The sequence below is a fragment of the Carcharodon carcharias genome, chromosome 3, assembly GCF_017639515.1.
Source record: "Carcharodon carcharias isolate sCarCar2 chromosome 3, sCarCar2.pri, whole genome shotgun sequence".
Taxonomy (NCBI): Eukaryota; Metazoa; Chordata; class Chondrichthyes; order Lamniformes; family Lamnidae; genus Carcharodon; species Carcharodon carcharias.
In genome coordinates, this window is record NC_054469.1 from 205,248,486 (window position 1) to 205,275,357 (window position 26,872).

General features: G+C 43.8%; 1 protein-coding gene and 1 pseudogene across 4 annotated transcripts in view; both read right to left on the minus strand.

Moving 5' to 3' along the window:
• Positions 1-18,645, minus strand: part of LOC121276076 — a 33,257-nt pseudogene extending 14,612 nt beyond the window's left edge.
• Positions 18,646-20,776: 2,131 nt separating this feature from the next.
• The window catches only part of nod1 (nucleotide-binding oligomerization domain containing 1), a 63,452-nt gene continuing 57,356 nt past the window's right edge, over positions 20,777-26,872 (minus strand). For all 4 annotated transcript variants that reach the window (XM_041184910.1, XM_041184908.1, XM_041184911.1 and 1 more), the window contains exons 9-12: positions 25,212-25,295; positions 24,080-24,163; positions 23,049-23,132; positions 20,777-21,319 (exon numbers count right to left, since the gene is read on the minus strand). In XM_041184910.1, the coding sequence (XP_041040844.1) occupies positions 21,250-21,319; positions 23,049-23,132; positions 24,080-24,163; positions 25,212-25,295 (322 nt within the window). In that variant the 3' untranslated portion in view covers positions 20,777-21,249. The remainder of the gene's footprint in view (positions 21,320-23,048; positions 23,133-24,079; positions 24,164-25,211; positions 25,296-26,872) is intronic.

A 26,872-nucleotide genomic window follows, 5' to 3' on the forward strand; every position in this document is an offset into this window, starting at 1 on the left:
ACCTGATAATTGAAACTATGCACAAATTCATACGTATACTTACGTCAATTTGATGAGACTTGGGCATTCATCGATTAGCGTAGAAACATACTGGGCACCAATGTTAGTAATCTGATTTTTGTATAAGCTGGAAAACCAAATGTGAATAACAAAGTGGTAACACTGGGATCTCATGCAGAGAAAATAATGCAATAATATGCAGTGAGACCACCTGAAGCAGTGATCATTTCAAGTTCTCTAACTGTAGAAAGAGCAACCTATCTCTGTAACCTCCACCAGCCCTCCAAGAACTCTGCATTCCTCCAATTTTAGCTTCTTTGCAATTCCCACTTTCTTCATTCCACCTTCACTTTCATTCAGCCATTCAGCTGTTCAGGTCCTAAACTCTGGAATTACATCCCTAAACCTCTTCCCCTTGCTTTCTTCCTTTATGTCACTCCTTAAAACCTATCTTTTTGTCTAAGTTTTTGGTCATCATTCCTAATGTCTTCTTATGTGATTCAGTGTCAAATTCTGTCTGGTAAGTGTCTGTGAAACATCATGGAGTCATTACAGCACAAAAGGAGGCTGTTTAGCCCATCAAGCCCATGCTGGCTCACTATAAAGGAATCCAATCAGTCCCATTCCCCATTTTATCCCCATAGCCCTGCAGGTGTATTTTCCTCAAGTGCTCATCCAACTTCCTTTTGAAATCATTCATCATCACAATTTCTATCATCCTAAGAGGCAGGAAGTACCAAGTCATTACCACTTGCTGTTAAAGCCAGTATATATAAATGTAATTTCTTGTTTTTTAGTTACATAGTGACTGTTTCATTTGGTCTACATTCCAATGTGTGCTCATGTTACATTGAGTTAGCAGCTGAAAGCAGACCTCTGGTGTATGTAGATTTGCACATTTTGTGTAGTCTTTCACATCACAATAGGGCTATTGTGATAGAATAATTGTCAACTCTAATCTAAAATAAATTCAGCTGAAGAAGCCAGAATTTCAGAGTGTTAACAGTAAAACAGAGGCAAGCAAACCTCTGGTTAATTCAAATAACGCTTAGGGGTGAAGACATTATGGATTGATTTCAGTTAATGAATTATCCTTTTCTGAAGCCTGTTAAAGAAAAATGCCTTGTATCCAGCAAAGAGCAGAGGTGCCGGAGAACTGGAATTCAAAACAATGATCCACTGTTTTGAAGACTGAAAGACATCTCAAAGAAATACAAGCCATCGTGAAAATACGTCTATTGCAAATATGTTGTAAAGAACATAAGTTGTGTCTACCTGCTGTCACCACAACAAGAATTGTTCATAGCTATAATCCTCCCCAAGCTAGAAATAGGTTTTAAAAAATGTTTTCATGAAGTACCTCTTTAATGGTGGTTAAGCAGATAGTCAAGAACTTTTGTCATATCCGCATTATTCTAACAAAAATACCTGTTAATTTTAAAGCTTTTCTTAAGATTTAAATTTCCTCATATAGGCAGCCTCAGAATGAATCCGTATGATAACTGCTCCAAAACCTCCATATCATTCCTATAGTGTGGAACCCAATACTGTACACAGTACTCTAACTGAGCTCTCCGTAAGGTTTTGCATGGATTCATCATTGCCTATTGGCATTTATATTTTATACCTCGTCATAAATCCTAGAATTCCATAATTCCAGCTTTATCAATGTGTAGCTGTACCCCCAAATCCCTCTGCTCTTCCACAACACCTAGCCTACTTTTATTCAGGGTACAATTATTTAATAAAAATACATTACCTCAATTTTTTGTTTATTCTTTCATGGGGCATGGGTACCGCTGGCAAAGTCCAGCATTTGTTGCCCATCCCTAATTGCCCCTTGAACTCAGCAGCTTGCCACACCATTTCAGAAGGCAGTCAACTACACTGCTGTGGGTCTGGAGTCACATGCAGGCCACTCCAGTTAAGGATGGCAGGTTTCTTTCCCTAAAGGACATCAGTGAACCAGATGGCTTTTTTATGACAATTGATTCATGGACACCACTGCTGCATGAGACTAGCTTTTCATTTCCAGATTATTAATAGAATTTTAATTCCGACAGCTGCCTCAGAGGCATTTGAACCCTTGTGCCCAGAACATTAGCCTGGGCTTCTGGATTACAAGTCCAGTGGCATTACCGCTATGCCATCATTGCCCATTACTGACATTGGATTCCACCTCACATTTTTAGACTATTCCCTCGTTTAGTCAATATTCCTTTATTCTTCATTTAAAGCTTTTACTTTTTTGTCGACTGTTATTTCAATACCATTCTCTATCAGTTTCTATCTAACTCACTGGTTACACGTAGTGAATAGAAATCTATACATTATACAACTAAGCGTCTGCATCATATGCATCAACATGGTACACTAAATAATGAACCATCTTTTACTAAAACACTTATTACACATTGAAAATAGATATACACTGTTCACAAGTTATCCATCTGTCACTGCATTTCCTAAGGTTCAGGGGAAGAATAGAATTTGAAATATCTTTTTATCTTGCTAACTTACCCAAGAAATTGAATAATTTTGTACTTTCTAAGTTCTTCAGTTAACACTTGAACCCCATCGTCTGTGATTTGGTTTGCATTCAACCTGAATGAAGTTGCAGTAGGCGATATTAGAATGACTGAGGTAAATTGGATATAAAAAACTATTTCAATAAAGAACAGGGAAGCTGTCCCTGATGTCTTGGTCAATATGTATTCCTCAGTCGACACTAAAGCAGATTACCAATCGTTTATCTCACTGGTGTTTGTGACCTTACTGTGTGCAAACTGAATGCTGTGTTTCCTACATTACATCAGCGATGACACTTCCAAAGTACTTCTTTGGCTGCAAAATGCTTTGGCAAAGCCTGAGATTCTGAAAGCCGCTATATAAATGCAGGGTTTTTTTTATGGAGCTAGGGTGACTAATCTGATAGTATAACAAAACTGTGAAGAAATACCTGTTCAGCTGGATTAGCCAATTACAGGTTTACATTAAGTACAGAATTCAACCACATTCCAGGATGCTTTATGGCAATTTCTGGCTGCATGGCCCCTTTCTGCTGAAAAGTCACCCACCTGGGCCTGCTTGATGCAATTTTCAAGTGATTTTCATGGTAGCTACATTCATCTAAAGCAGACAAGGACTTATTTAACTTTGCAAATCAGGGCCCTCGTCCAGTTGTAGGACCTACTTGCAACACCAGTGGGTGGAACAAGTGACGTGCACACTTGGCCTTTGGTACTCAGGCTTGGGTGGCAGGTCCCTGAAGCAATATAGAGGCTATTTACAAAATAGCTTTAAATATTTTCCCATGTATTTTAGTGGGGCCCAGCGGCTGCCATTGCTAGCTGGAGTTAAGCATTTTCAGAATATTTGACCTGTGTATCTGAAGTGGCATAAAATCGAAATAGGTCAACTTTGACAGTACAGACTCTTGCATCAGCAAAAGCTTAAGTCCATAAAAAAATCATTTTTGGGATGCAGATATCACAGACAAGGCTGCATTATTGGCCCATCACAAGTTTACTACAACTAGTGGTTTGTTAGTCCATTTCGGAAAGCAGTTAAGGGCCAACCATGTTGGTGTGGGATCGGAGATACACATTGACCAGACTGGGAAAGAATGATACTAATAAATCAGTTATTCTTTTTAACCATAATCCTATTGTGTCATGACAACTTTTACTAAAAAGCAAGTTTTCAGCTTTTTTATTTCCAGATTTATTTTTAAATTATGTTGAATTTCTCAAGCTGACACAATGAGATTTTAATTCACATTCTCTAGAGTACGAATCTAGGCCTATGGATTAATAGTCAGTAAAATTACCACTCCATGACTGTACCCCTTCTTATATTCTAGGTACGGTTGATTTTTGATACAAAGAATTCAGTGACGTTGTGTGTCCAGGTAAATAAATTCACTAACTCTCCTAAGGTAAAACAAAACAGAAAAAGCTGGACAAATTCAGCATGTTTGACAGCATCTGTGGAGAGAGAAACAGAGTTAACATTTTGAGTCTGCATGACTCCTCTTCTGAGGAGTCGTGTGGACTGGAAATGTGGGCCCTGTTTCTCTCTCCACAGATGCTGCCAGACCTGCTGAGTTTTTCCAGCATTTTCTGTTTTTATTTCAGATTTTGAGCATCCGCAGTATTTTGCTTTTGTTATAGTCACTAAATCTCTTACCTGGTTAGTGTTCTAATGTCTATGGAAAACTTATGTGAAGCAATGGGATTCAGTGACTTCCAGTTACAAAAATTTTAGATACCTTAAGCTGCTTTAGTTAAACTCATGGGTCATGACTTCAGCCAAAACCTGTGCCTGAGCTGCTGATACATAACTTATTAAACTAACAAAGACTTTCCCCTTCTTCCAACTATACATGGATGTGCTCATACATAGGGAAACACACACGGGCAGTTACACTGAAAGGACAGGGGATAGGAGTTTAATATGTGTATAAATCTTACCCAATAATGTGAAGCTTACTGAAACAAGGAATTAGTTCTTTCACTCCATAGTCATTGATGTTGTTATTGTCTAGTTGAGGTGCAATTGTTTTCTGAAGATCACGTAAAATAAATGTGATTGCACTGCAGTCAGCAGAGTAGATGTTGCAATAGGTGAACTTTATGCAATCTTTACAAATCCCCTTAGCAGCAAGCCTGGCTACTTCTTTGTTCTGCGCTTCAAATATGCACCTCAATAGCCATTTGAATCGTGGGACAGCACACATCTGATAGAAATCATTGATCGTGTATGTTTTCACACAGCAAACAAGGTAGGACTTCAATGCCAATCTCTTCTTTCGGACTTGTGTTTGGCAAGTCAAATGATTCAGTAAGTCTATCTTAGTTTTGGAAAGCAAACCACAAAGGAAGAAAACAGTTAGCTGAAAATGTTCTCTGAACTCAAGCAAGCATTCTTTTGAGCTCCTCTTTGATTATGGTATGGGATTAAAGAGATAAGCATGTGTTGCAGCCTTCCACAGGGAACGTGTCCAGTGAAAAACCTAATGGTTTCCTTCGCACTGATTTCCTCATCTACAACCAAGGAAAATGCAGTGAAAAATGACTGGAGGGTCAAATGAAGGAACTCATACGTTGACTGGTTCCCACATCCATTGTAATGTCCCGTTTTCTTGACAAAGCCCAACTGTAAATCATCCTCTGAGATGTCAGCCGCTGTGATTTGCTCCTGACTGAAGATGAAGTTGCTGTTTTCAATCCCCTCTTTTGCCAATTTGCCCAATCTAATTAGTGCATCCTTCTTTGCTTTGAATGTCTCACTTTCACTATTGTTTCTTTTGTTCAATCCTGTTTTGGAAGAACGGTTTAGGAAAACCTCTAACATCAACAGGTAAATGTCAGTCAATGTGACATATTCCAACAACTGCTGAGAACTAGACTCGGACTGAAAGTGTTCGTAACATTTAAATATAATCCAGCAAAACAACGGCACTGAGCATAAACTGCACAGTTGAGGGTTTGCCTCCAGCTGGATCAAAACCGAGGTTTGATGGGCCTTATTTTTAAAGAACTTCTTCAAATACTGCAGTAAATGGTTCTTGGAAAACCCCTTCAGTGTCACTCTCTTTCTCACCATACTCAACGGTAGCTCTGTGCCAGTTCTTGCTGTCAATAATTTCCTTGAGTTTTTCAATAAATTTCCTTGGAGAAGATTCATCAACAGGGCCACAGGATGCGTGGGGTCAAAGGGCGAGGAGATGTCAGGGATATCATTAAGGTCACAGTTAATATTAATTTCATCAAACCCGTCCAGTGTGAAGAGAGCAGAAGCTGGGTGTTGTCGGATGTAGCTGAATATCTCATCAGCATCTTTATCAGGGTAACAGTTGTATTTGAACAGTAGATCTCGGAGAGAGATCTTATCTTCATCCTTAAAGCTATTGAATATTCAACATCTAAATTTGAAGAAAAATTTAACATCAGTACAGAGCTCCCCTTTGGACCACAAGTTCTGAAGTCTCTGGAGCAGTATGGTCTTACCAACTCCAGCATCACCAGTTACAAACACTGTTTCTGCACCTTCATTGATGACTCCAGTATCACTGAACAAATCATCTAAGTGTGAAATGCTTCGTTTGATTTCATTGACTGCGTTGATTAATTCCATAAGAGTCTCAGTGTAAGTATCATCCAGCAAGACGTCTTCTTTCTGGACATACGAAGTGATGAACTTTGTTTCTCTCTTCAATTGACATCTAAGTTTTTCAGAATACTGACAAACTTAATGTAGAAATCAGAAGTTTGAAAGAATTTTTCATAATCATAACAGAATATATATTCTTTATTTATACATATCTTATGCCACATTGGGCAGAATTTTCCCAGATTTGTAGTAGTAGCAGTAGTGTAGTAGCAGGCGGGTAAAACGATCTTCTACCCACCGGCCGCGATGGAAGGTTCTCACAACTTTTCATCCTAAACCCGCCATATTACTTAAGCATTCCCGGGAAGCACGCCATTTCCATGGCAGGCTCGCTCTCATTCGCCCGCCTGCCATCACCCCGCCGCTGCATCAAGTTGGACGACATATTTAAAGTCCGCCCACAAGCACACATGTCAGTGCTTCCAGACCACCACTGCTACACAGAAGAAACTAAAAAAGACTGAAGCCCCCAGGTTCAGCGACGTGTCCCTCGAGCACCTTTTGGATGCCGTGCAGGCCCACCAGGATGTCCTCTAACCCCGTTCTGGCTGCAGGATGGGCAGCAACAGCACTAGCCCAGCTTGGGAGGTGCTGGCAGTGGTAGTCGGCACCAACACCCTTCACCCAGTGCCACAAGAGCATGAATGATCTCCTCAGTTCCGCCAGGGTAAGCTCATCACTCTCAACTCACACTCTCAAACCTTTCACACATCCACAGGGCCCTCACTCACTGTTGGTTCAAGGGACATCACCATTCACTCTCTCACGCACAGCTTCATTGTCCTCATCCCGTCCATGGGACCACTCACCGCCCGCACTGACCAGGCATACTTATCATCTGGCCCGGCAGGCATCCTGCTTCCACTTTCTCCATCTCTGGCACACAACAAGAGGGAGAGGTTGCAGACCAGTGGCGGAATGCCCTAAATTAAGGTCCTCACAAACTTTGAAAACAGAGCCATCCAGCTGGCTGGCGAGTAACTGGACCGTTCCTGTGCTGACGGTGAGATCAACACTGCTCTACCAAGTGAGGGTCCAGCAGTGCAACATCCATCAGACAACCATGCTGTGAGTGATGTGTCCTGTTTCACAGGCCACAGCCATGCACTAATTATCTCCCCTTGCTTTCGCAGGCACATCTGCCAAACAGCCAATGGAGTCCACGATCCAGGGCCTCCAATCAAGCCCTGAAGAAACCTCTGAAGAGGAATCTGGAGGCATCCTCCCTGAAGTCCCATCACAGCGCTCAGCCACACCCTCCACCTCTGTGGGGCCTAGCTTTAGAATAGCACCAGGGTTACAATCTGTTAAGCACATTGCGCCATCCGATCCACAGCAGGTGGAGGCAGAGACTTACCAGGTTTCTGGCACTCGGAGGACTGCCGGAGGCCAGAGCTTTGCTGAGTCCAAGTCAGATGATGAGCCTCTGGACTCGGTCATGTCACAGTTGCTGGAGCTGCAAAGGCAAGCTCAGGAACATCAGGAGGGGCTGTTCTCTGCACTCCTCAGATTGCAAGGCATGATGGAGGAGACCGTCCACCTTCAGCCTGAGGTAATAGCGCCGGCATGCCAAGGTCAGTACTGGTAGGATGGTGACCACCATGGAGACCTTGGTCCAGGACTTAGCTCCTGCGCTGCTGCACGGGCTCAACTCTATCGCTGATCCCATTGTTGACCTCCAACAGTGTGTAAGCGAGAGGGATGCTGGGCAGCTCAATACCACTCCAGCTACCCTGGCCCCACAAGTTGTCAGCCTGGGGATTCCGGGCACCCATTGGGAGGTGGATCAGCAGCCGGTGCACACTCTTGGTCCATCCATCCAGGTAACTCAGAGAGGGTCCAGCCCATCCGACTCCCCTCTTCCTGTGATTCCAGCAGCTCCAGCTCCACCAGCCGAGGAGGATGCCACTGCCACACAGCAGGACCCCGAAAGCAAGCTGGGCCCTCCAAGTCTCGGCCCTCCATAGAATGCCCGCCGAAGTCATCACAGAAGGGTGTCACAGTCAGCAGGCTGCGTCCCCCTCCGCTGTGGATGTCTGGGGAGCACCAAGATGTAGTGGCAGAGTTAGGAAAGTTAAGGAGTTACACAGCCTGGACATGGGTGTTAATCACTTATACATAGTATTCACTAATGTTAATAAACTCCCAAGAATGTCTCCCTGCCTATGGCTCCTTGTTCTGTAGTGTTCTTGTCACTCAGATGTGAAACCTTTCTGCATAAGATAAAGGCAGGTGTCTCAGCCTCGGGCCTATCCCCTGTGCTTTGTGCAGCCTTCAGACCAAAGGGATGGTCCAGCCTCACACTCCCTGGAAACATTACTGATGCCTGCACCTTAGGGTGCTTGTCATTGCTGCCAGAATGTAGCAGGCAGGTGCCACAGAGTTCTGTCATTCTCTCTTTGTGCTGTCATCATCTTCAAGGTTGTGCTGGCCCCCATCTCTTAAGCATCTGTGACCACCTGATGCTGTGCTGTACTGTGCTCCAGCTCCTGAAGGGCTCAGGTCCTGAAGGCGGACAAAGGGTCAGATGCTTCTAAAGTTTCATGGCTGCGTCTCTATGATATGACCCTGATCACAGAGCGCAAGCAAGCTGCCCTCGGCCAGACAGGAGTCAGACATTCTCAGAGGCTATGTGACGATTTATGGAGAGTCCTCACTGCATGTCATCGTCATCATCCTGCAATCAAGTAACTATTAGGGCTTCCACTGCATCTCCATGACAGTAGCATTCTCACAGAGGCTATTCATCCTACCATAACCCAGATTGGAGTCAAACATTCACAGATGTGATGTGAGGATCTATGGGGTCACCTCACTGCATGTTGTCATCATTCTCCACAAATCTAACAGCTATGAGGGGCCTCCAGAGTGTGCTGCCTCATCCCCATCATTGCTGCCTCCGAGGACCTCATCCCTGTTGCCATTCTTCTCATCTGAGTAGGCATGCAGCTCCTCCATCCCATCCTCAGCCAGCTCGTCTCCCCATTGGAGTGCCAGGTTGTTAAGGATGCAGTAGATGACAAGGATGATGCATGACACCCTCTGAGGACTGCATTGCAAGGTTCCAGATTGGTCCAGGCACCAGGAACTCATTTTCAGTATCCTGACTGTCTGCTCCACCAAGCTGAGAGCTGAAGCATGAGATTCATTATACCATCGCTCTGCTGCTGTCTGAGGCCGCCGCATGGATGTCATCAGCCACAGCCTCTGTGGTAAGCCCTTGTCCCCAAGGAGACATCCCTGCAGCTTCTGTGGACCCTGGAAAACTCCAGGGATCTGTGACCGACTGAGGACGTAGCAATTGTTCACACTCCCTGGAAACCATGCACACATCTGCAGGATGTGTTTCTGGTCATCACACTCCAGCTGCACATTCAGTAAATGGAACCCCTTGTGATTGGTGTTGTCCACCGTATGTTGTGATGGAGATGTGAGTGCAGTCGATGGCACCCTCCACATGTGGGCAACCCGAGATCTGGGTGAACCGAATCGCTCTTGCATCCTGGCTGACCTGGTCCCGGGTGAAATGCACAAAGTTGTGTGCCCTTGAGAAGATGACATCCATGAACTCATGGATGCATTTGTGGACAAAGGCTTGTGAGGTCCCACAGAGGTCACCTGTGGAGCCCTGAAAGGAGCTATTGGCATAAAGATTGAGTGCCGCAGTCACTTTGATGGCCACTGGCAGCGGATGTCCATGTCCTCCATGTCCCTGTGGCGCCAAATGCTGCAGTCGCTGGCAGATGTGACCAACCAGTTCCCTAGACATGAGCAGTCTTTGATGACATTGATTCTCAGTCATCTACAGGAATGAAAGGTGGTGTCTATAGACTCTGGGTGTCATTAGGCACCGGCCTGCAATGGTTCACTGTGGCTCTTGGGTGGTGTGTGCAGGAGGTCCATCTGCCCCTTCTTCCTAAGGTTGCTGCTCCTCTCTCTGCGCAACCAGGATCCTCAGTCACCCTCTCCTCTCTCATCTTCATGCTCTGTAGGCCACCAGGCATACAGCTAGTTCACCAGGCTCCATGATCATGAAGTACTCCTCCTGCAGGATGAAGGAGACACGTAGTTATCATGGGTGCACTAAGAACCTGTCCTGATTAAGTGTGACGGCCCCTCAACACTTCCTGGAGAGTGCTGGTCACCACTTGGATGGCCAGAGATTAGTGCGCTGCATGGCTGCCCTGTTAGTTTGAACCATGGGGGAGACTGGTCCAAACTGGGGTGCTAACATTGCAAGGGGCTGTGTGCGCCTCCAGCAGTGACAGCTCCATGGCCAGCATTAACAAGGAGATTGTACAACATATGCAGTCATCCAACTGCTCTGCTCATGAATTTGCAGTCTGTGCTCGGTGGGGGTGGCGGTGGGGGTGGAGGAAGCACTGGAGCACTTGGTGGCACTTTGATGCCTCTGCGTTGTTTGAGTGGGCAGTTAAGCTAGGAGCCGAACTCCAATCACATCAATGTGGCCGTGCCTGAACTGTCTCAGTTGCAGGGGAATGGTCACTTTATACAATTTTCCCGAATGCGTGGCCACTTCCCTCACACACCCGACCCCCCACCCCGAATTCTTGTGCGCTACATTCAACAGCGGCGCTGCCCTTAACCCCCACCCCTCCCTGCCACCAGTCACCTCAATGGCAGGGCTGCCCTTAACCCCAACCCCCGACACACTTCAAGTCCAACAGGAGACCCTGGTGAGCGCTGCACAACATTACTGTGTATTCACCTCCGAGTTCCCCTCAAAGTGCAGGCCTTATATGTGCTGTTGTGAAACACGTCGGCCAGCTTTCCCGCTGATGTGGACGGACAATCCAATGGGGGCGGGCGGGGGCGATCCAGCAGGCTGGCCTGATAATGATATGCTGAAGTATTACAATGAGGTTCCCGACATCCGATGGGGGAAACGCGGCCCGTCTGAGCGGACGATCACAAACTGGTTTCCTGTCGTCATAAAACTGATTGTCTCATATTGTCTGCTCACACCACCGAACACGCTTGACATCAGCGGGAACAGAAAATTCCACCCATTGTATAATATAGGTCCCTTACTCCTGCCACAATTCCTCCCTCAAATAATGAGAATGTTAGTTCAGTGATGTCCTATTTTCCTTGCAAGCCTGTATGTTGGTTTCATTAACAACATATTTACTTACCCAGCATCTGTGAGTAGTACTGGTTTTCTCAATAAATGCTCAGGTGGTTGATACTGAATGGCTTTTATCCAATCTTGGAGTTCTGGATAAACCTCCTTAGCCCTGTATATCACATGTACAAAATATTCAGCAGCTTCATGTCCTTTGCTGTGTATTATATCAAGGATTTCACGCACCTAAAAAGAAGTGTATCAGCAACCTTAATGTTAACAACATTCAAAAGAGTTTCAAGATGATGGATAATGTGCCAATTAAGGGCTTATAAATATTCCAAAAATTACCCTGAATCTCAGTCATTCACATCTTGGTCTGCTTGCCAGTCATTTGCATTCCTGCTGATCTACACTGTTTTGCCAACACATATAAATACCCATGCCTTTGTCCCACCTTAGATCTTCCCCAGTTTCTTGTTCCATCCTGTGTCGCCCTGTCATCTTACTCTTGCCTCTCTCCCTTTGTTCAACTCTTGCTGACAAAGTCCAGCCATCTCGGCTTATAATAGAACCCTTCTGTCTCCAAACCCTTCAGTATTCTCTACCTCTCATTTTGTCTTTACAAATGTTCTCGATTCCCCTGGATTTGAGCAAGGTGTCAGCCATCTCTCTTAGCTCTCCAGCGAAGTCTCAGTGTACCTTTCTCCTCCTGCCTTGGGATTTTATTTTTTTTATATGCTTAAGGGTCTCTATAAATGCATGATAAGACCAACTGATTTCTGCAGCTTTGATGACAAGCAAGTCTGATTTTGGGAGCGGGTTGTGATGTGGTGATATGTTTAAGCCGGTCTGTCTCTTAAAGGCCACTGCACAAATACAATCTTCTGCTTGTAATGGGCGCATAATGCAATTTGCTCATTATAGGCAATTGTCTGGTTAAATCAAAATTAGGTTAATTCTCCTCATTTCGATCTCTGTTAAGTCTCCTCATTTTGACCTCAGTGTTAAGTCTCCTCATTTCATTGCTATAAGAAATTGAAATTAACAAATTTCAGAAGGCTTAAATCAAACATAATATTCAACTGCTAAGGATTAATAGCCACGAATGAATTTACAACCTGCTTCAATTGTGCATTTCTCTCTCACCTTCTTTGATGAATTCAATTACCAAGGGGCAGATTTCACAAATGAGTGAATTGAAGAACCTACTGAACTGCCCAAAACACTTGGCACATTTAATACATTATGAGCAGCACCATATGGTGATGACAAACGGTTAGTGTCATTTGCCTAATTTTTTAATATTCTTTCATGGAATGTGGCCATCGCTGGCAAGACCAGCATTTATTGCCCATCTCTAGTTGCCCTTGAGCAAGAAATGGTGAGATATCTTTTTGAATGCAACTGAGTGGCTTGCCAGGCCATTTCAAAGGATATATAGGAGATCCACATTGCAGTGGTCTGGAGTCACATTCAGGTCAGATTAGGTGAGGGTGGGAGATTTCCTTCCCTAAATGATATTAGTGAACCAAATGGGGTTTTAACCACAACCTGGCAGTTTCATGGTCACCTTTACTGAAACAAGGGGCTGAATCTTATGATCTTTGAATTTTTTCAGCCATTGGAAACAAGTGAAAATCCCAACTCCGATGGTGGCAGCTACCCACACAGCATCCTGATTTTACAGCAAGCTGCCAATTAAGAAGGCGCCTACCTATTTGCCATCAAAGTAAGGATGGTAGGTGTAAGTGAGGGCACAGGCAGCAAAAGTTTGGGCGTCCTAATCAAAATAGGTTAATTCTCCTCATTTCGATCTCTGTTAAGTCTCCTCATTTTGACGTCAGTGTTAAGTCTCTTCATTTCATTGCTATAAGTTAACATATTTCAGAAGGTTTATATCAAACATTATATTCAAAGAAAGGTCAGCTTATTAAAAGGTAACAAAGATGTCAATCAAAAGTAAATACTCAAACACCATGTTTGAATCTCTCCAATCAGGTTTCCACCTCTGCAACAGTACCAAAATATCTCTTATCAAACCCACAAATGACATCTTAAGTGACTAAGAGTAGAACGTGGGAGGCCAGGAGTGCACTGGAATAATCAGGCGCAGAGGCAACAAAAGTATTGTTGAGATTTTCAGCAGCAGATGAACTAAGACACAGGTTTGGGGGAGTCATGCATTATTATGGAGATGGCAATAAGTGGTCTTAGTGATGGCACGGATATGTGATTGGAAGCTCATTTGGGTCAAATAAGGCATCAAGGTTGCACACAGTCTGGTTCAGCCTCTGACATTTGCACAGGAAGGGGATGGTGTCAGTGACTAGGGAGCAGAATTTGTGGAAAAATGAAGACAATGGCTTCAGTCTTCCTAATATTTAGCTGGACAAAATTTCTGATGATCCAGTATTGGATGTCAGCCAAGCAGTCGGATAATTTAGAGACAATAGAGATGGTGTGGTAAAGCTGCGTGTCATCAGCGCACATATGGAAACGGATGTGTTTTCGGGTGATGTCACCAAGGGGCAGCATGTGGATGAGAAATAGGAGGGGACCAAAGATACATCCTTGGGAGAAACCAGATAATAGTGTGAGATACATTGTAGTTGATTCTCTGACTATGATTAGATAGATAAGAATGGAACCAGGCCAGTGTAGTCCCACCTAACTGGACAATGGAGAGAAGCATGGAGAGGATGGTGTGGTCAACTGTGTCAAAGACTGTAGACAGGACAAGAAGAGTGAGGAGGGATAGTTTACCTTTGCCCCAGTCACTTAAGTCATTTGTGTATTTGATAAGAGACATTTTGGTACTGTTGCAGAGGTGGAAACCTGACTGGAGAGATTCAAACATGGTATTTGAGTGTTTTCTTTTGATTGACATCTTTGTTACCTTTTAATGAGCTGATCTTTCTTTGAAGGATTTATTTTGGTGCCCATGTGTTTATTTGCATAAGATTGGGAGGTGTGGAGTGGATGGAAGCTTTTTGTCATTGATGTTGTGAATGGCTGTGTGTAATTGACAGTTTTATGAGAAGGTGAGAGAGGAATTTTATTTCAAAGGGAATGCTAATAGTTTTTGTTTGGGTTCCCGACTCAAGACTAAGTTTCTCTCATGGTTCACTCTTCTGGCCATGTTCACTAACAGAACGGCTCGGTTCTATCAAAATTGTGGGGCGGGGGTTCAACATTTGTGCCCCTGAAATGGAACTGGCATAAGTGGGAGTGCTGTGTGCGAGTTACTACCCACAGCCTTATCCCATCCCAGCAAAAGTTGCCGGAAATGGGCATGGGGTGGGAAACCCAGAATAGGGTCCCATCTGCCATTTCTATAGGCCTTCTGACTCAGCCCAGTTCCACAATAGTCCAGGCCTGATTGTTTCATGGCAAGTTTGTTTCAGAAGGTGGTCACCCTGGAGCTTAAGAGTGTGCAGGCAGAGAGAGAGAGAGAGAGAGAATGGGTGGCTATCAGATAAATTTGACCGAGCATGTACTGTAGGGTCCCCTGAATGTATCTCACTCTCTAGTCGTGATTTAGTTCTGAATGGCCAATTAAGTGTCACTTAAGGATCTCGTACCACCCAATCCATCACCAGGGTCTGCATGACCCCTCTCAGTGAGCTCACACCACTTACCTTTACTCCATGGCTGTTCCTGGCCTGGGACCTACTGAACAAGTGCGATGTCATACTGTTGATCCTCTGAGAATATACTCTTTCTGTTAGATCATGAGATGGTCCTGCCACCACTACAAACATCTCAATATCCACACTGATTCCATACTCCTGTGTCTCTTTTGGAGTCCTCTAAGGGAACTGGGTTGCCTAGAAAGGATGGTTCCTCGTCCTGTGAGGTGAATTCCTTGAGCATCTCTCTTCCTGGCATACACAGCTGCTAGCAATCCCTTGAGGATGACCCAAGGATCTGTGTGGATGATGATTGTTAGGTTCTCTCATGCAAAGGGCATATCACAAATGAACAAGAGCAGGCACTGGAGATGGGGACTGCAGTGGAGAGTCCCTGTCGGAGGGCACAGGACACTCAAAGCTTTGCTCAGATGAATGCAGATGCTGAGCTTTGGGGCTCATCCACAAAGTGGACAACTGTGGAGCAGCAGCAGAAAGTGTTTAAGATTTTTGGTTTTTGATTGACAAGGGAGTCAAGAGTTATGGGGAGGCAGGCAGGAAAGTGAGTTAAGGCCACAATCGGATCAGCAATGATTGTATTGAATGGTGGAGCAGGCTCAAGGGATTGAATGGCCTACTTCTGCTCTTATTTCTTAAGTTCCTTTGGAGTTCCAAGAAAGGTAGGCATGGATTTGGAAGGTGACAACATGATAAAGTACCTTGAAGAGGAGACTAGGTTGGAAATGGAGGTGATATTTGCAAAGATGGAGGGTTCAAGGTTTAGTTTTTTTGAGGAGAGGGATAATGATAGTAGAGGGACAGTACCGGAGGTAAGAGAACCATTATCAAAATCAGCTAACATGAGGAGCAGGAAAGGCAGTTGCAGTTTGGTGGGAATATGTGTCATGGGTTTCATGAAAAAGATGAGCTCAGAGATGGCGTGAGGAGAACCCTGACAAAAACTAGAGAAAAATACAAGCTCAGGGCTAGGGCAGTGGGGAGTCATAGAGGAAGCCGAGCCCAATGGGATAGGGGAAGTGGCAGAGGCAGCTGATCGGATGGTCTCATTCTTAGTGGCAAAGAAGTCCTTGAACTCCTTGCCCTTGTTGTAATTCAAAACTGTACTTCATTGACTGTAAAGTGCTTTGGGATGTCCTGAGGTATGAAAGGCACTAAATAAATGTGAGGGTTTTTTAAAAATGACGCTAGGGTAGTAGTTTCCATCTAAAATACAAATCTCCATAGAGAGTAAAAAAAATTAAAATAAATATCTTCTTCCAGACAAGAAATCTCTTTATGGTTTTAAAACAAAATTACACAATCTTCACTTCTTCAATAAACAGACTGAACCTCAAAGGCCCAGCTAATATTAAACAAACTGGATACCACAGAGCCAACCATTTAACATTTTTTGTGAAAGGTACTTCCCCCTTTTAATGTCTTCCACATAATGGGGAATTTTAACTTGGGTAGATGCTGGCAGCTGGGGGACTCAGAAGCCAGGATGTGTGGCTTCAGATCAGAAACCTCGGAAAAGATTTGGAGGCCTTGTGGAAGGATTGGAGGGCTCGGTTAAGATCAGAGGTATTGGAGAAGGGAAATTGGAGGCCATGGGAGGGGATTGAATGTTCCGGGAGGGGGTGAGGATAGGGAGGTGGATGGGAGACCACAGTCAGGGGAGGGAAAGGTTAGAGTAGCTTAGAGGCCTCAGGATAAATCAGAGGCATCAGAGGGAGATTGGAGGCGTGTGGGGGGGGGCAGTTAGTTGGTCACCATGGGGTGTGACTGGAGGCCTCAGGAGGGAGATTCAAGGCCTTAGAAGAGGTCTGCATGCATTGGGGGTGGCTGGAATTCCCGGGGTAATTGGTGGCCACGGGGAGATGACAGGGGCTTCAAGGGTTTGAATGGGATAACTTGTGGGGAGATCAAAAGCCATGAGGGGAGTCAGAGGCCATGGGGATATTAAAGAGCATGATGGGGTGATATCAGGGACCTCAGGAGGAGAATTGAAGGCTTCAGGGTTGGGGGGAGGGGGGTGATGCTGGGATCAGAGACCTCTGGGAAGGAATAGGATGTCAAGCCTCAGGGGGACTGATCACAAGGGTCAGGGGTAGGAGTTGGTGTCCAATTGCAAAGGGTTAGTGAGGCAGAGAAATTGGTTCCAACAGGTAAGTAGAAAGGCACTTGAGCTTCCCTCCCTTTTGCCAAAAGGTTTCCCTAGGCCTGGGATTTCCAGCCAGACAGAGTTAAATTTGAGATATTGGTTAAGTTTGAGCAGAAGGGCCTCATTGTAATATTTAAATTGCCAACCCATCTCCTGGGAGTGGGTTCATTGCCCATCCTCTATGCTGCCTCCATTAAAATCTGACCTGAAAGACCCCAAACCCGCCTGCTCTCAGGGGGCTAAAATTCCACTCATTACATTATATACACATTGGTTAAAAAATGTGTCCTAGTTATCAAGAATTACCCTGTCACTTGTCATCTGTTCAGGAGACTGGATGTTCTGAGCCATGGCACTAATCTTAGTTTGACTTACTGATTGCCACGAATAAGTGGGGCGGAGGCTCCGCAAAACTGTGCCTTAGGAGATGAGCGTCAAATGTTGCACAGTGTAGGGATTCAGGCTGATTCTGCTGAGTCCCCCGGGCCACAGTAACACTGATGTGGGGAGAGACATGGTAACAACAAAAGAGTTGGTCATGCATCCCCTCGAGCTTGATCACCATTCAGTTTGGTCATGGCTGATCTGTATCTCAACTCCATTATCCCACTTTTGCTTTTCATATCCTCACCAAACAAAAATGTATCAATCTCACCCTTAAAAGTTTTAACTGGCCACTTGCACCTATATCCTTTTGTGGGAGCGAATGACAGATTCCCCTTCCATTTTTTTGTGAAAAAAGATCTTCCTGATTTCACTTCTGAATGGTCGAGCGCAAATCGCAAAATTATTCCTCCTCATTCTTAATTGCCTCCACCAGAAGAAATAGTTTCTCTGTACTTAATCTATCACGTCCTTTTGACATTTTAAACACCTTGACCAGTTTACCCCTCAATCCTCTAAACTCAAGGGAAAACAAGTGTATGCATCCTGTCCTCATAATTCAACCATTTAAACTCCAGTACCATTGCACACACTCTGAACCCAATATATCTTTCCTGAGGTGCTGTGCTCAGTATTCCTGATGGGGTCTGACCAATCCTATATAACAAAGTATATAACAGAGGCAAAACAAAAACAGAATTACCTGGAAAATCTCAGCAGGTCTGGCAGCATAGGCGGAGAAGAAAAGAGTTGACGTTTCGAGTCCTCATGACCCTTCAACAGAACATGAGGACTCGAAACATCAATTCTTTTCTTCTCCGCCGATGCTGCCAGACCTGCTGAGTTTTTCCAGGTAATTCTGCTTTTGTTTTGGATTTCCAGCATCCGCAATTTTTTGTTTTCATATAACAGAGGCGGCTGCTACGAAAAGAAACTCTGGGAAATTTTTGCCTAACTATACATGCTAGGAAACTGCCCTGTTCTTATCGAGAATCGTTGATTTGATAGTCCATTTGTACCTTGTTATGTCGAATTGTATTCCTCTGTACAAGTTCCTTATCTTCCAAGGTAAAGCATCCAGACTGTAGCAGGTTATCCAGGATGCACTCGGTGTTTTTAATTCCATTCACTAACTTCACTCGATGCACTGTGAGGAGATCGAGGTAAGAGGCAGCCTGCTGTTTATAGGCTGCTGTACTTTCCATAGCAAATGTGGAACAATTTCTTTTTCTTCTTCACTGGTATGTAAACGCATTGGGGAGAGTGCAGAAGAAGTTTACAAAAATAGTTCCAGGGATAAGAAATGTCAGTTATGAAGAAAGATTGGAGAGGTTGGGTCTGTTCTCCTTGAAGAGGAGAAGGCTAAGAGAAGAATTGATAGAGGTACTCAAAATCATGAGGGGGCTGGACAGAGTAAATAAGAGTAGACTGGAGCACTGGCCTCTTCCATACAGTTTTGGGATGGATGACAGGAATTGAAGCCAAGGATCATGGGGATTGAGGCCAAGGATGATGGCAGATTAGGCCAAAAATCATAGCATGGACTAAAACAACTCAATTTAAAAAAATAAAATAGTGTTTACATGCATGTAGTTTCCTTCTCCACCCTCTCATCTGTCAGGGTACCAGGGCTCTATTTCCTGGTCTCCTTTAGGAACTAGATGCTGGACGTGCTCCCCAAGTGAGGTTGTGTACAGGCATGATACCAAAGTACTTGCAGGGATCGCAGCCCAGAGAATTTCTGGAGCGTTCACAGAGGCAAAAGTGAGCTCGTAAGGGGTCTGGACAGAGTAGGTAGGGAGAAATTGTTCCCATTTGTAGAATGCAAAAGATACAGAGTACACTAATTTAAGTTGAATGGCAAAAGAACCAAGAACCAGACATGAGGAAAAGCCAGGGAGCTAGATGGGAAAGGGAGATGATTTGGGGATGATAATGGGCTGACCACTGAAAGTATCCAGTCAATGGGATGACAAGTTTCAACTCGTACAGCTCGAGCTAATAACAAGCCTAAATAGGTGTCTTTAATTTAACCCCTTGGTAAAACATGTTGAATTTTTCTCCGCAATATTGGTGTATTAACATTAAAGTTTAAAGGTCTCCATTTGTGTACTAAAAGGAGATAAGGAATCATGTGTAATTTTATATTACCATTCAAGTACAGACATAAAGATGTTACATATTTTTCAAAACAGTACTCCTTTTAAAATGGACCCTGATGAACTGTAAGACGGCTGCTGAGAGGGTCACCTGATTTTACAACTTCAACAGCCTAGCAAGCTTTCTGGAAAGTTCCAAATTGGATTATAATGGGCAGGAGCATCCCTTGAATGGACATGCCTAAATAGCACTATTCTGTGGAATTTCACAGCTTCTATTGACAAGGCTACTCCAAAACTCAGGGACAATAAACTCCCAGACTCTGCCTTATAACAAAGGAGGACTATCGAGATTAAGTATCCATCATGAATTGCTAAAGATCACCTTCTACCATATATCAATGGCTTTTGACCATGTGTCTGGAACTCCTTCTTCATTATGAAAGACCATCATTTGCCTTCCATCGTGTATCAATGGCCATTCATATGTGATCGAAACTGCCCTCTGATTTTGAAATCCTTTCATCCAAAAGCTGAGAGAGAGAGAGTGAGAGAGACTGGGAATTTGGCAGAACACCAGCAACAGCATCAAAGCTACAAAGAAAAGGCTGTGTGATCTGGCCTTTTCAAGACTTGTGAGGCTTAAAATCTTTTAAAAGCCTCCTCCAAGCAGCTCTGAGTTCACCTGTAAGAAATTGGGCCTCCAGTTTCAACAGTCATTAGGGCCTGCCTATACGACCAGCCGAACAGTCCTTACTTTGAAGGGACTCTGCGGTTTATCTAGGTTTGACCCCAGCCATCTGAACTTACCTGAACTTCAGTTCTAGATTAGGTAAAGCTCCCTCCTTCACTGCAGTCTCAAAGACACATGAATTGCTAATTAATCTGTTTGGTTTTAATATTTGTAGAAGTGCACCACTGTCTTTAATTGTATCTTTCTTGGGCGTGTACGTTGTGTGATTAATGTAGTGATAGACTTTTCTGGAGTGAATGTGTGAATAAATAATACTCCTTGTTTAAAACTGTGGAAGTCTGTTGCTGGTGACCACACACTAATGGGGGGGTGGGGGGGGTGGTGGTGTTGGGATGGCATGGTGTTGGGAATACACAGCTGCCTTATCAAAATTAAACTACACTGATTACAGACAAAGGTAATTGGGGGTTTCAGTCCATCTCTCTCCCCTGTATGTAACTATATAGACATATTTTTTGTTTACAAACTTAAGTCAATTCATTCCCACAAATTTATTTTTATTATCCACCAGTATGTCATACCATAAATAACCATAAATAAGTACAAACATTTAGCTGCCGGCATCCGTTTGAATGACAGAAATTCCAATTTGACACTGTTTCAGTATAAATTCTGTTAATTTATGGTGGAAGAATAGTAATGATAGATGTCATGGTTATACCCAGGCCTTTGCAATGAAACCTTGGGAGTGGTGTCAGCAGCTACCGTTGCTCATATCCGATGAGTCACAAAGGCATTTTCGATGTATCTTGAAGGGTCAGTGGAAAATACCATGGTTTGCATGCTGGTTTTCCAGCAAACTTTATTTCCTTTAGATTGTCCCACTCACTGAAACCCATGTAGAAAACACTTGGCAGATTTCTTTTTGTTCTGTAGGTAGGTAGTGTTACAACTGTTGAACATTTTTCAGCTTCACGGTGTACGATGGCTCCAGCTAATCGCACGGGAAATATCATTCAAAGCACAATCCGCTTTTCTTTCTTAAACCTTTTGGCTTCTTCCGCAGAGATGCTATTACCATTCAAGCTGATTAGGAAAGAATTCAAACAGGTTAGTGCCTGTCCCAGAGGTCCACAAAATGAAGTCTTAGTGACTGCTAAGTGCCGGATAACACACAACGATTCTTATTTACAAGATTTTGTGAAAGAACAAAGATCTACACAAATTTTATTGAAAAGAAGCATTATTGGAATCTTGGATTGCAATGTCTATTGGCTGGTTAGTCCTTATGAGAAGAGGGTTTTATGGGCTCTCACAAACCATATGGTGAGGGGAAGTCTTCCTCAGCCACTCCAAATGAGTGGATTTCAACCCAGAATTCAAGGGCAGAGCTCCTATCTCCACAGACTGGGACTGTCTGGAGCAGCATTTTGAACCCTGCACCTCCTGACTCAGGGACCAATGCTACCACTGAACTAAAGGTTTACTTCAGTTAAGTGATTATGACCCTTTTATGCTGCAGAGCTGTTTCTAAACACTCTAAGATTGCCTGAGGCTATTGGCATTTTGTAGATTCTCCTTTAACAATGTAGGGCAAACTGCTAAACACTAGCACAGCAGTAAAGCAACAGTTAAAACTGGTGCAGGCTCTAAAGCTGAATTATCCATAATAATATACTCGTAGTCACAGCAGCAAGTACCCTAGCCATGTGGTCCAGGTCAAATAAAAGGATTTTTACTCAGAGGCCTCACTGGGGAAGGGTTCTGTGAGCGGTGGGCGGCGAGGCTGGGGTGGCTGTGTGGGGGTGTAGGGGTGAGCGGTTTTGGCCTGGAAACTCCAGCATACGAATATGCTTGGAATCCACAGTGTTGTCTTTTTGCCAACACGTTCCCTGCCTAGAAGTCAGCCTGATTGACTGGCTTGGCTCCCTACTGGGCAGGGAAGAAGGCAGCAGGAGCAGGGAAGGAACCTGCTACAGTGTTAGTGGTTGGATGGGGTGGAAGGGTGGGGGTTGGGGGCACTGATGAGGAATGGGAATGTTGGGAGGGTCCAATCCTTGATGCTGGAGGTGGGGCTCAGATGGGGAGACTCCAATGGTGAGAGGTTGTGGGCATTTGGTGGCAGTGAAGGTGGTAACTTGGTGGGCCGGAGCGGAAGCACTCCCACTCCTCCTAGCCTACAAGCAGCACTGTAAGAGAAATTTTCTTTTCCCTGAAGCTGTCCTTGTGTTCCTTGAGCTGCCAAGTTTCCAACCACCTGGAAAACCCAGTCAACCATGATTAAACCTTCAAAAGTGAGGTTGCCAACTTCATTAAAATATTTAAAGTGCCAACGCACCTCCTGTGAAAGGGTTAGCTGGCCGTTCCCCTGCCCTTCCCCTTTTAAATCCAGAAGTGGGTCAGCTTGGGGACAGGTTCAAGATTTAAAAAATTTTTACATCTCACCTGACCCCAGCTCCCCTGTTTCTGGTGGTTAAAATTACCTCCAGAATCACTGATGGCTAGTTGTATCCCAGGGACATTTCTTTTGTTAGAACAGTTTTACCTGAGAGCAGAGTCCTTTCCAATGTCTCCGAGATGGATTGATACATAGCATGGAGAATCACCACTGAGGACAGGATATTACATTGACAATGTGAATGCTCCAGGGATTGGATATATATTTGAAAGGGAAAAAATTGTAGGACTTTGTGGAAAGAACAGGGGAAGAGAGGTAACTGGATAACACTTTCAAGGAGCCAACTCTTTGTAGTGAATGGTCTCCTTTTGTGTTGTAAGATTTTATGATATTCCCAGGCAATAAGAATTTTCTTACCAAATCTCTTCTATTGTTGCATTTTCTTTGAGGATCTCGAAGAAATGATTTGCTCCCACCACTGTAATTTTGTTGCTGATCACCCTGTAAATAAGATATTTCAATATTATCTCTGCATAATACCGTTTCTCGTTATTAAATCGATATACTATGAATTTCGGTTCTATTTTGCCGAATGTGAGGCTTCATGACAGTAATTACATTATTTAATGAGTTGCCCTCCTATCTGCATCACAAGTTCTTCCAGACCCGGCAATATCATCTGTCTCTGCCCCTGTTTCAGTCAATCTGCTGCTCATCCATGCTTCTGATACCTCTAAACCTGGCTATTCCAATGCAGTAAAATAAAATCAAACTACTGTGGATGCTAGAGATCTGAACTTAAAACATAAAGTACTGGAAAAACTCAGCAGGTCTGGCAGCATCAGTGGAGAGGGAGAGAAACAAGACTTAATGTTTCGGGTCCAATATGAATCTTCTTCCACTGACTGCATCCTAACTCACAAAAGACCTATTCGTCCATCACTCCTGTGCTTGCTGACCTACATTGACTCCTGGTCCAACAATGCCTTGATTTTAAAATTCTCATCCTTGTGTTCAAAACTATCCACGGCCTCACTCCTCCCTATCTCTGTAACCACCTCCAGTCGTGCAACCCTCGGAGAATCCTATGTTATTCCAACTCTACCCTCTGTGCAAGCCCCACTTCCTGTACCAAAAATTGGAGGCCATGCTTTCAGCAATCTGGTACCTGAGCTCTGATAGTCCTGGAAACTCAATAAAAGCAAGATTAATCTTCTGGACACTGCTGTAAGAAATCCCAGAGAAAAATCATAGTGTCATCAAAAATGATGGTGTGTGTTGTTTTCCCCATTTTCTTCAAACGCTTTCATTTATTAGTCATAAAAATATTGGAGGTGGGAGAAAGAGGTTGTTCGACTGGGTGGGGCAGTTGGAGGTGGGTGCAAATTCTAATCCTGTCTAACAGAGACAAAGGAAATGTATTGTGCAGAATGCACACAGACATTTACCATAAGTGAAGTAGGCTTTTGTTGACCCTGAGTGCTTCAGCGAATAACTCTGCTGCTTCATCATTCAACTGATTTTCTGTCAACCTAGTTTACAGAAGAAAATGTTAAAATGGTGAAAAAGCTTCTGAACTTGATATTTACTCAAACACAGTAAACACAAGTTGGAAGCGAAACAGTGGCAACCTTGAACAAAAGCACATAGAAAAGCTAGAAACGCACAACTGGTCAGTCAGAACTGATGGAAGGAACTGTCCACGATTCAGGGTGCGGACATTTCATTAATATCTTGCCCGTTTTCTCTGTCTTTGTAACAGTAAACACAGAAGTGCTCTCTTCCCTTCATGTGGTATAAGCATTCCATGTCTTGATCAGTCTGCCTGTGAATAACTTACTGGCACTAGTCCTAAATTTGCTGCTTTTAACCCTTGTTCTCCTGTCAGGTATAGTCCAGTAGTAGCACTCACGTCACAGTCTCCAGTGCATCTTCTAGATTGACACTTCAGTGCTATACTGAGCGTTTGCTGCACTGTTCAGCATGACGTCTTTCAGGTGAGATGCTAAACCACGTCATGTCTTTTCTCTCAGGTGTTTGTAAGAGAACCTATGACACTATATTTTGAAAAAGAGCAGGGGAGCTTTCCCCAGTGCCTTGGCCAATATTTATCCCTCAATCAACATCACCAAAACAGATTAGCTGGTCATCATCTTATCAGTGTTTGTGAGAGCTTGCTCTGCACAAATTGGCCTTCTAAAACAGTGACTACACTTCAAAGTAACTCTCCCTCTTTTTCTTCATTGTGCGTGGCCTATTCATTCAAGTGCGTGAAATCTTTAAATTTTTTGTGTGACCTTTCAGGTATGGTAGCTTAAAAGAGCCACCCTCCACGGAAACTTACAGGTTGCTGCACGGCTATGCAGCTTAGTGGGAACATTGCTTCAAAGAATACTTATTTGGCTCTAAAGCATTTTGGGACTTCCTGAGACTGTGAAACATCCTACATAAATGCAAATTCTTTCCTTATCTTGAAGAGCTAAGAAGACCAATCAGAAAGTTTAGGGACAACAAAGCTTTGACAAAAACCTGCTGTTCACCAGATAAAGCTGAACATTCTGAAGCTGAGATTGTTATTACCAAAATATCTCCAGGGATCTGTTGTCTCTCAGTGCTGCCGCCAAACTTTTCCCGCCCTCTGTGGAAATGCCATTGGCTGCCAGGCTAGATAAAGGACACAGATACTGTTAATACACATTAGAGAACTATGACAGCTTGAAGAATCTTCTTAGACAGTAAAGGTATGCCCCAACCCCTCCATACCCCAGACTTACAAGACGCGGTTTCCAAGCTGTGACTTCAGCTGCCTAGGCCCTAAGCTCTGGAATTTCCTCTCTAAACCTTTAAGTCTTTCTCTCTCAGGGGTTCAAATCCCTCCATGGTCTCATTGCCCTTGTTAAAAAAAGAGGCTTATATAGCAACTTTCACGAAAACTCTTTACAGCAATGAAGTAGTTTTGAAGGAAATCCCTCCCCAAACCTCTCTGCCTCTCCACCATGCTTTCCTCCTTAAAGACACTTCTTAAAGCCTCCTTGACCAAGCTTTTGGTCATCTGACCTAATATTTTCTTAAGTGACTCAGTGTCAAATTTTGTTTTATAACACTGCTGTGAAGCACCTTGGAATGTTTTATTATGTTAAAGGCAGTATATAAATATAAGTTGTTATTGAAGGGTAATGAAAGAAACATGGGAGTTGGAATAGGCCATTTAGTCCCTCGTGCCTGTTCCTAACTTCATATTCCTAATACATTTGGTTAACAAAAAATCTATCAATCTTAGATTTAAAATTCCACTGCTGAAAGGGCAGGTTCTAACGTTTAGACTCTCCAGCCAGCGAAAAGTTATTCTCTGTAATACCCTGAAAACCTTGATCAAATCACTGCTCTGCCTTCTAAATTTCAAACAATATAACCCTGGTTTGTGTAATCTTTCTTGGTAATTATAATAATATTAGGCAGGAACTGAGGAATCTAGACTGGAGGTGGATGTTTGAGGGCAAATCAACAACTGACATGTCGGGGGGCTTTCAAACATCAGTTGATAAGAATTCAGGACCGGTATCTTCCTGCTAGGATGAAGGATAAGCATGTCAAGTTTCAGGAACCTTGGATAACGAAGGATATTGTGAGATTAGTCAAAAGGAAAAGAGAAGCATTCGTAAGGGCTAGAAGGCTGGGAACAGATGAAGCCCACGGAGAATATAAAGAAAGTAGGAAGAAACTTAAGCAAGGAGTCAGGAGGACCAAAAGGGGTCATGAAAAGTCACTGGCAACCAGGATTAAGGAAAATCCCAAGGCCTTTTATACATATGTAAAAAGCAAGAGAGTAACCAGGGAAAGGGTAGGCCCACTCAGGGACAGAGGTGGGAATCTATGTGTGGAGCCAGAAGAAATGGGAGAGATACTAAATGAATACTTCTCATCAGTATTCACCAAAGAGAAGGACTTAGCAGTCGATTTGTCTATTGATGAGTGTGTAGATAGCCTGAACCATATTGAGATCAAAAAAGGTGTTAGGCGTCTTGAGGAATATTAAGGTGGATAAGTCTCCAGGGCCAGATGGGATCCACCCGAGTACTGAGGGAAGCAAGGGAGGAGATTGCTGGGGCCTTGACAGAAATCTTTGTATCCTCACTGGCTACGGGTGAGGTCCCAGAGGACTGGAGAATGGCCAATGTTGTTCCATTGTTTAAGAAGGGTAGCAGGGATAATCCAGAAAATTACAGGCCGGTGAGCCTTAC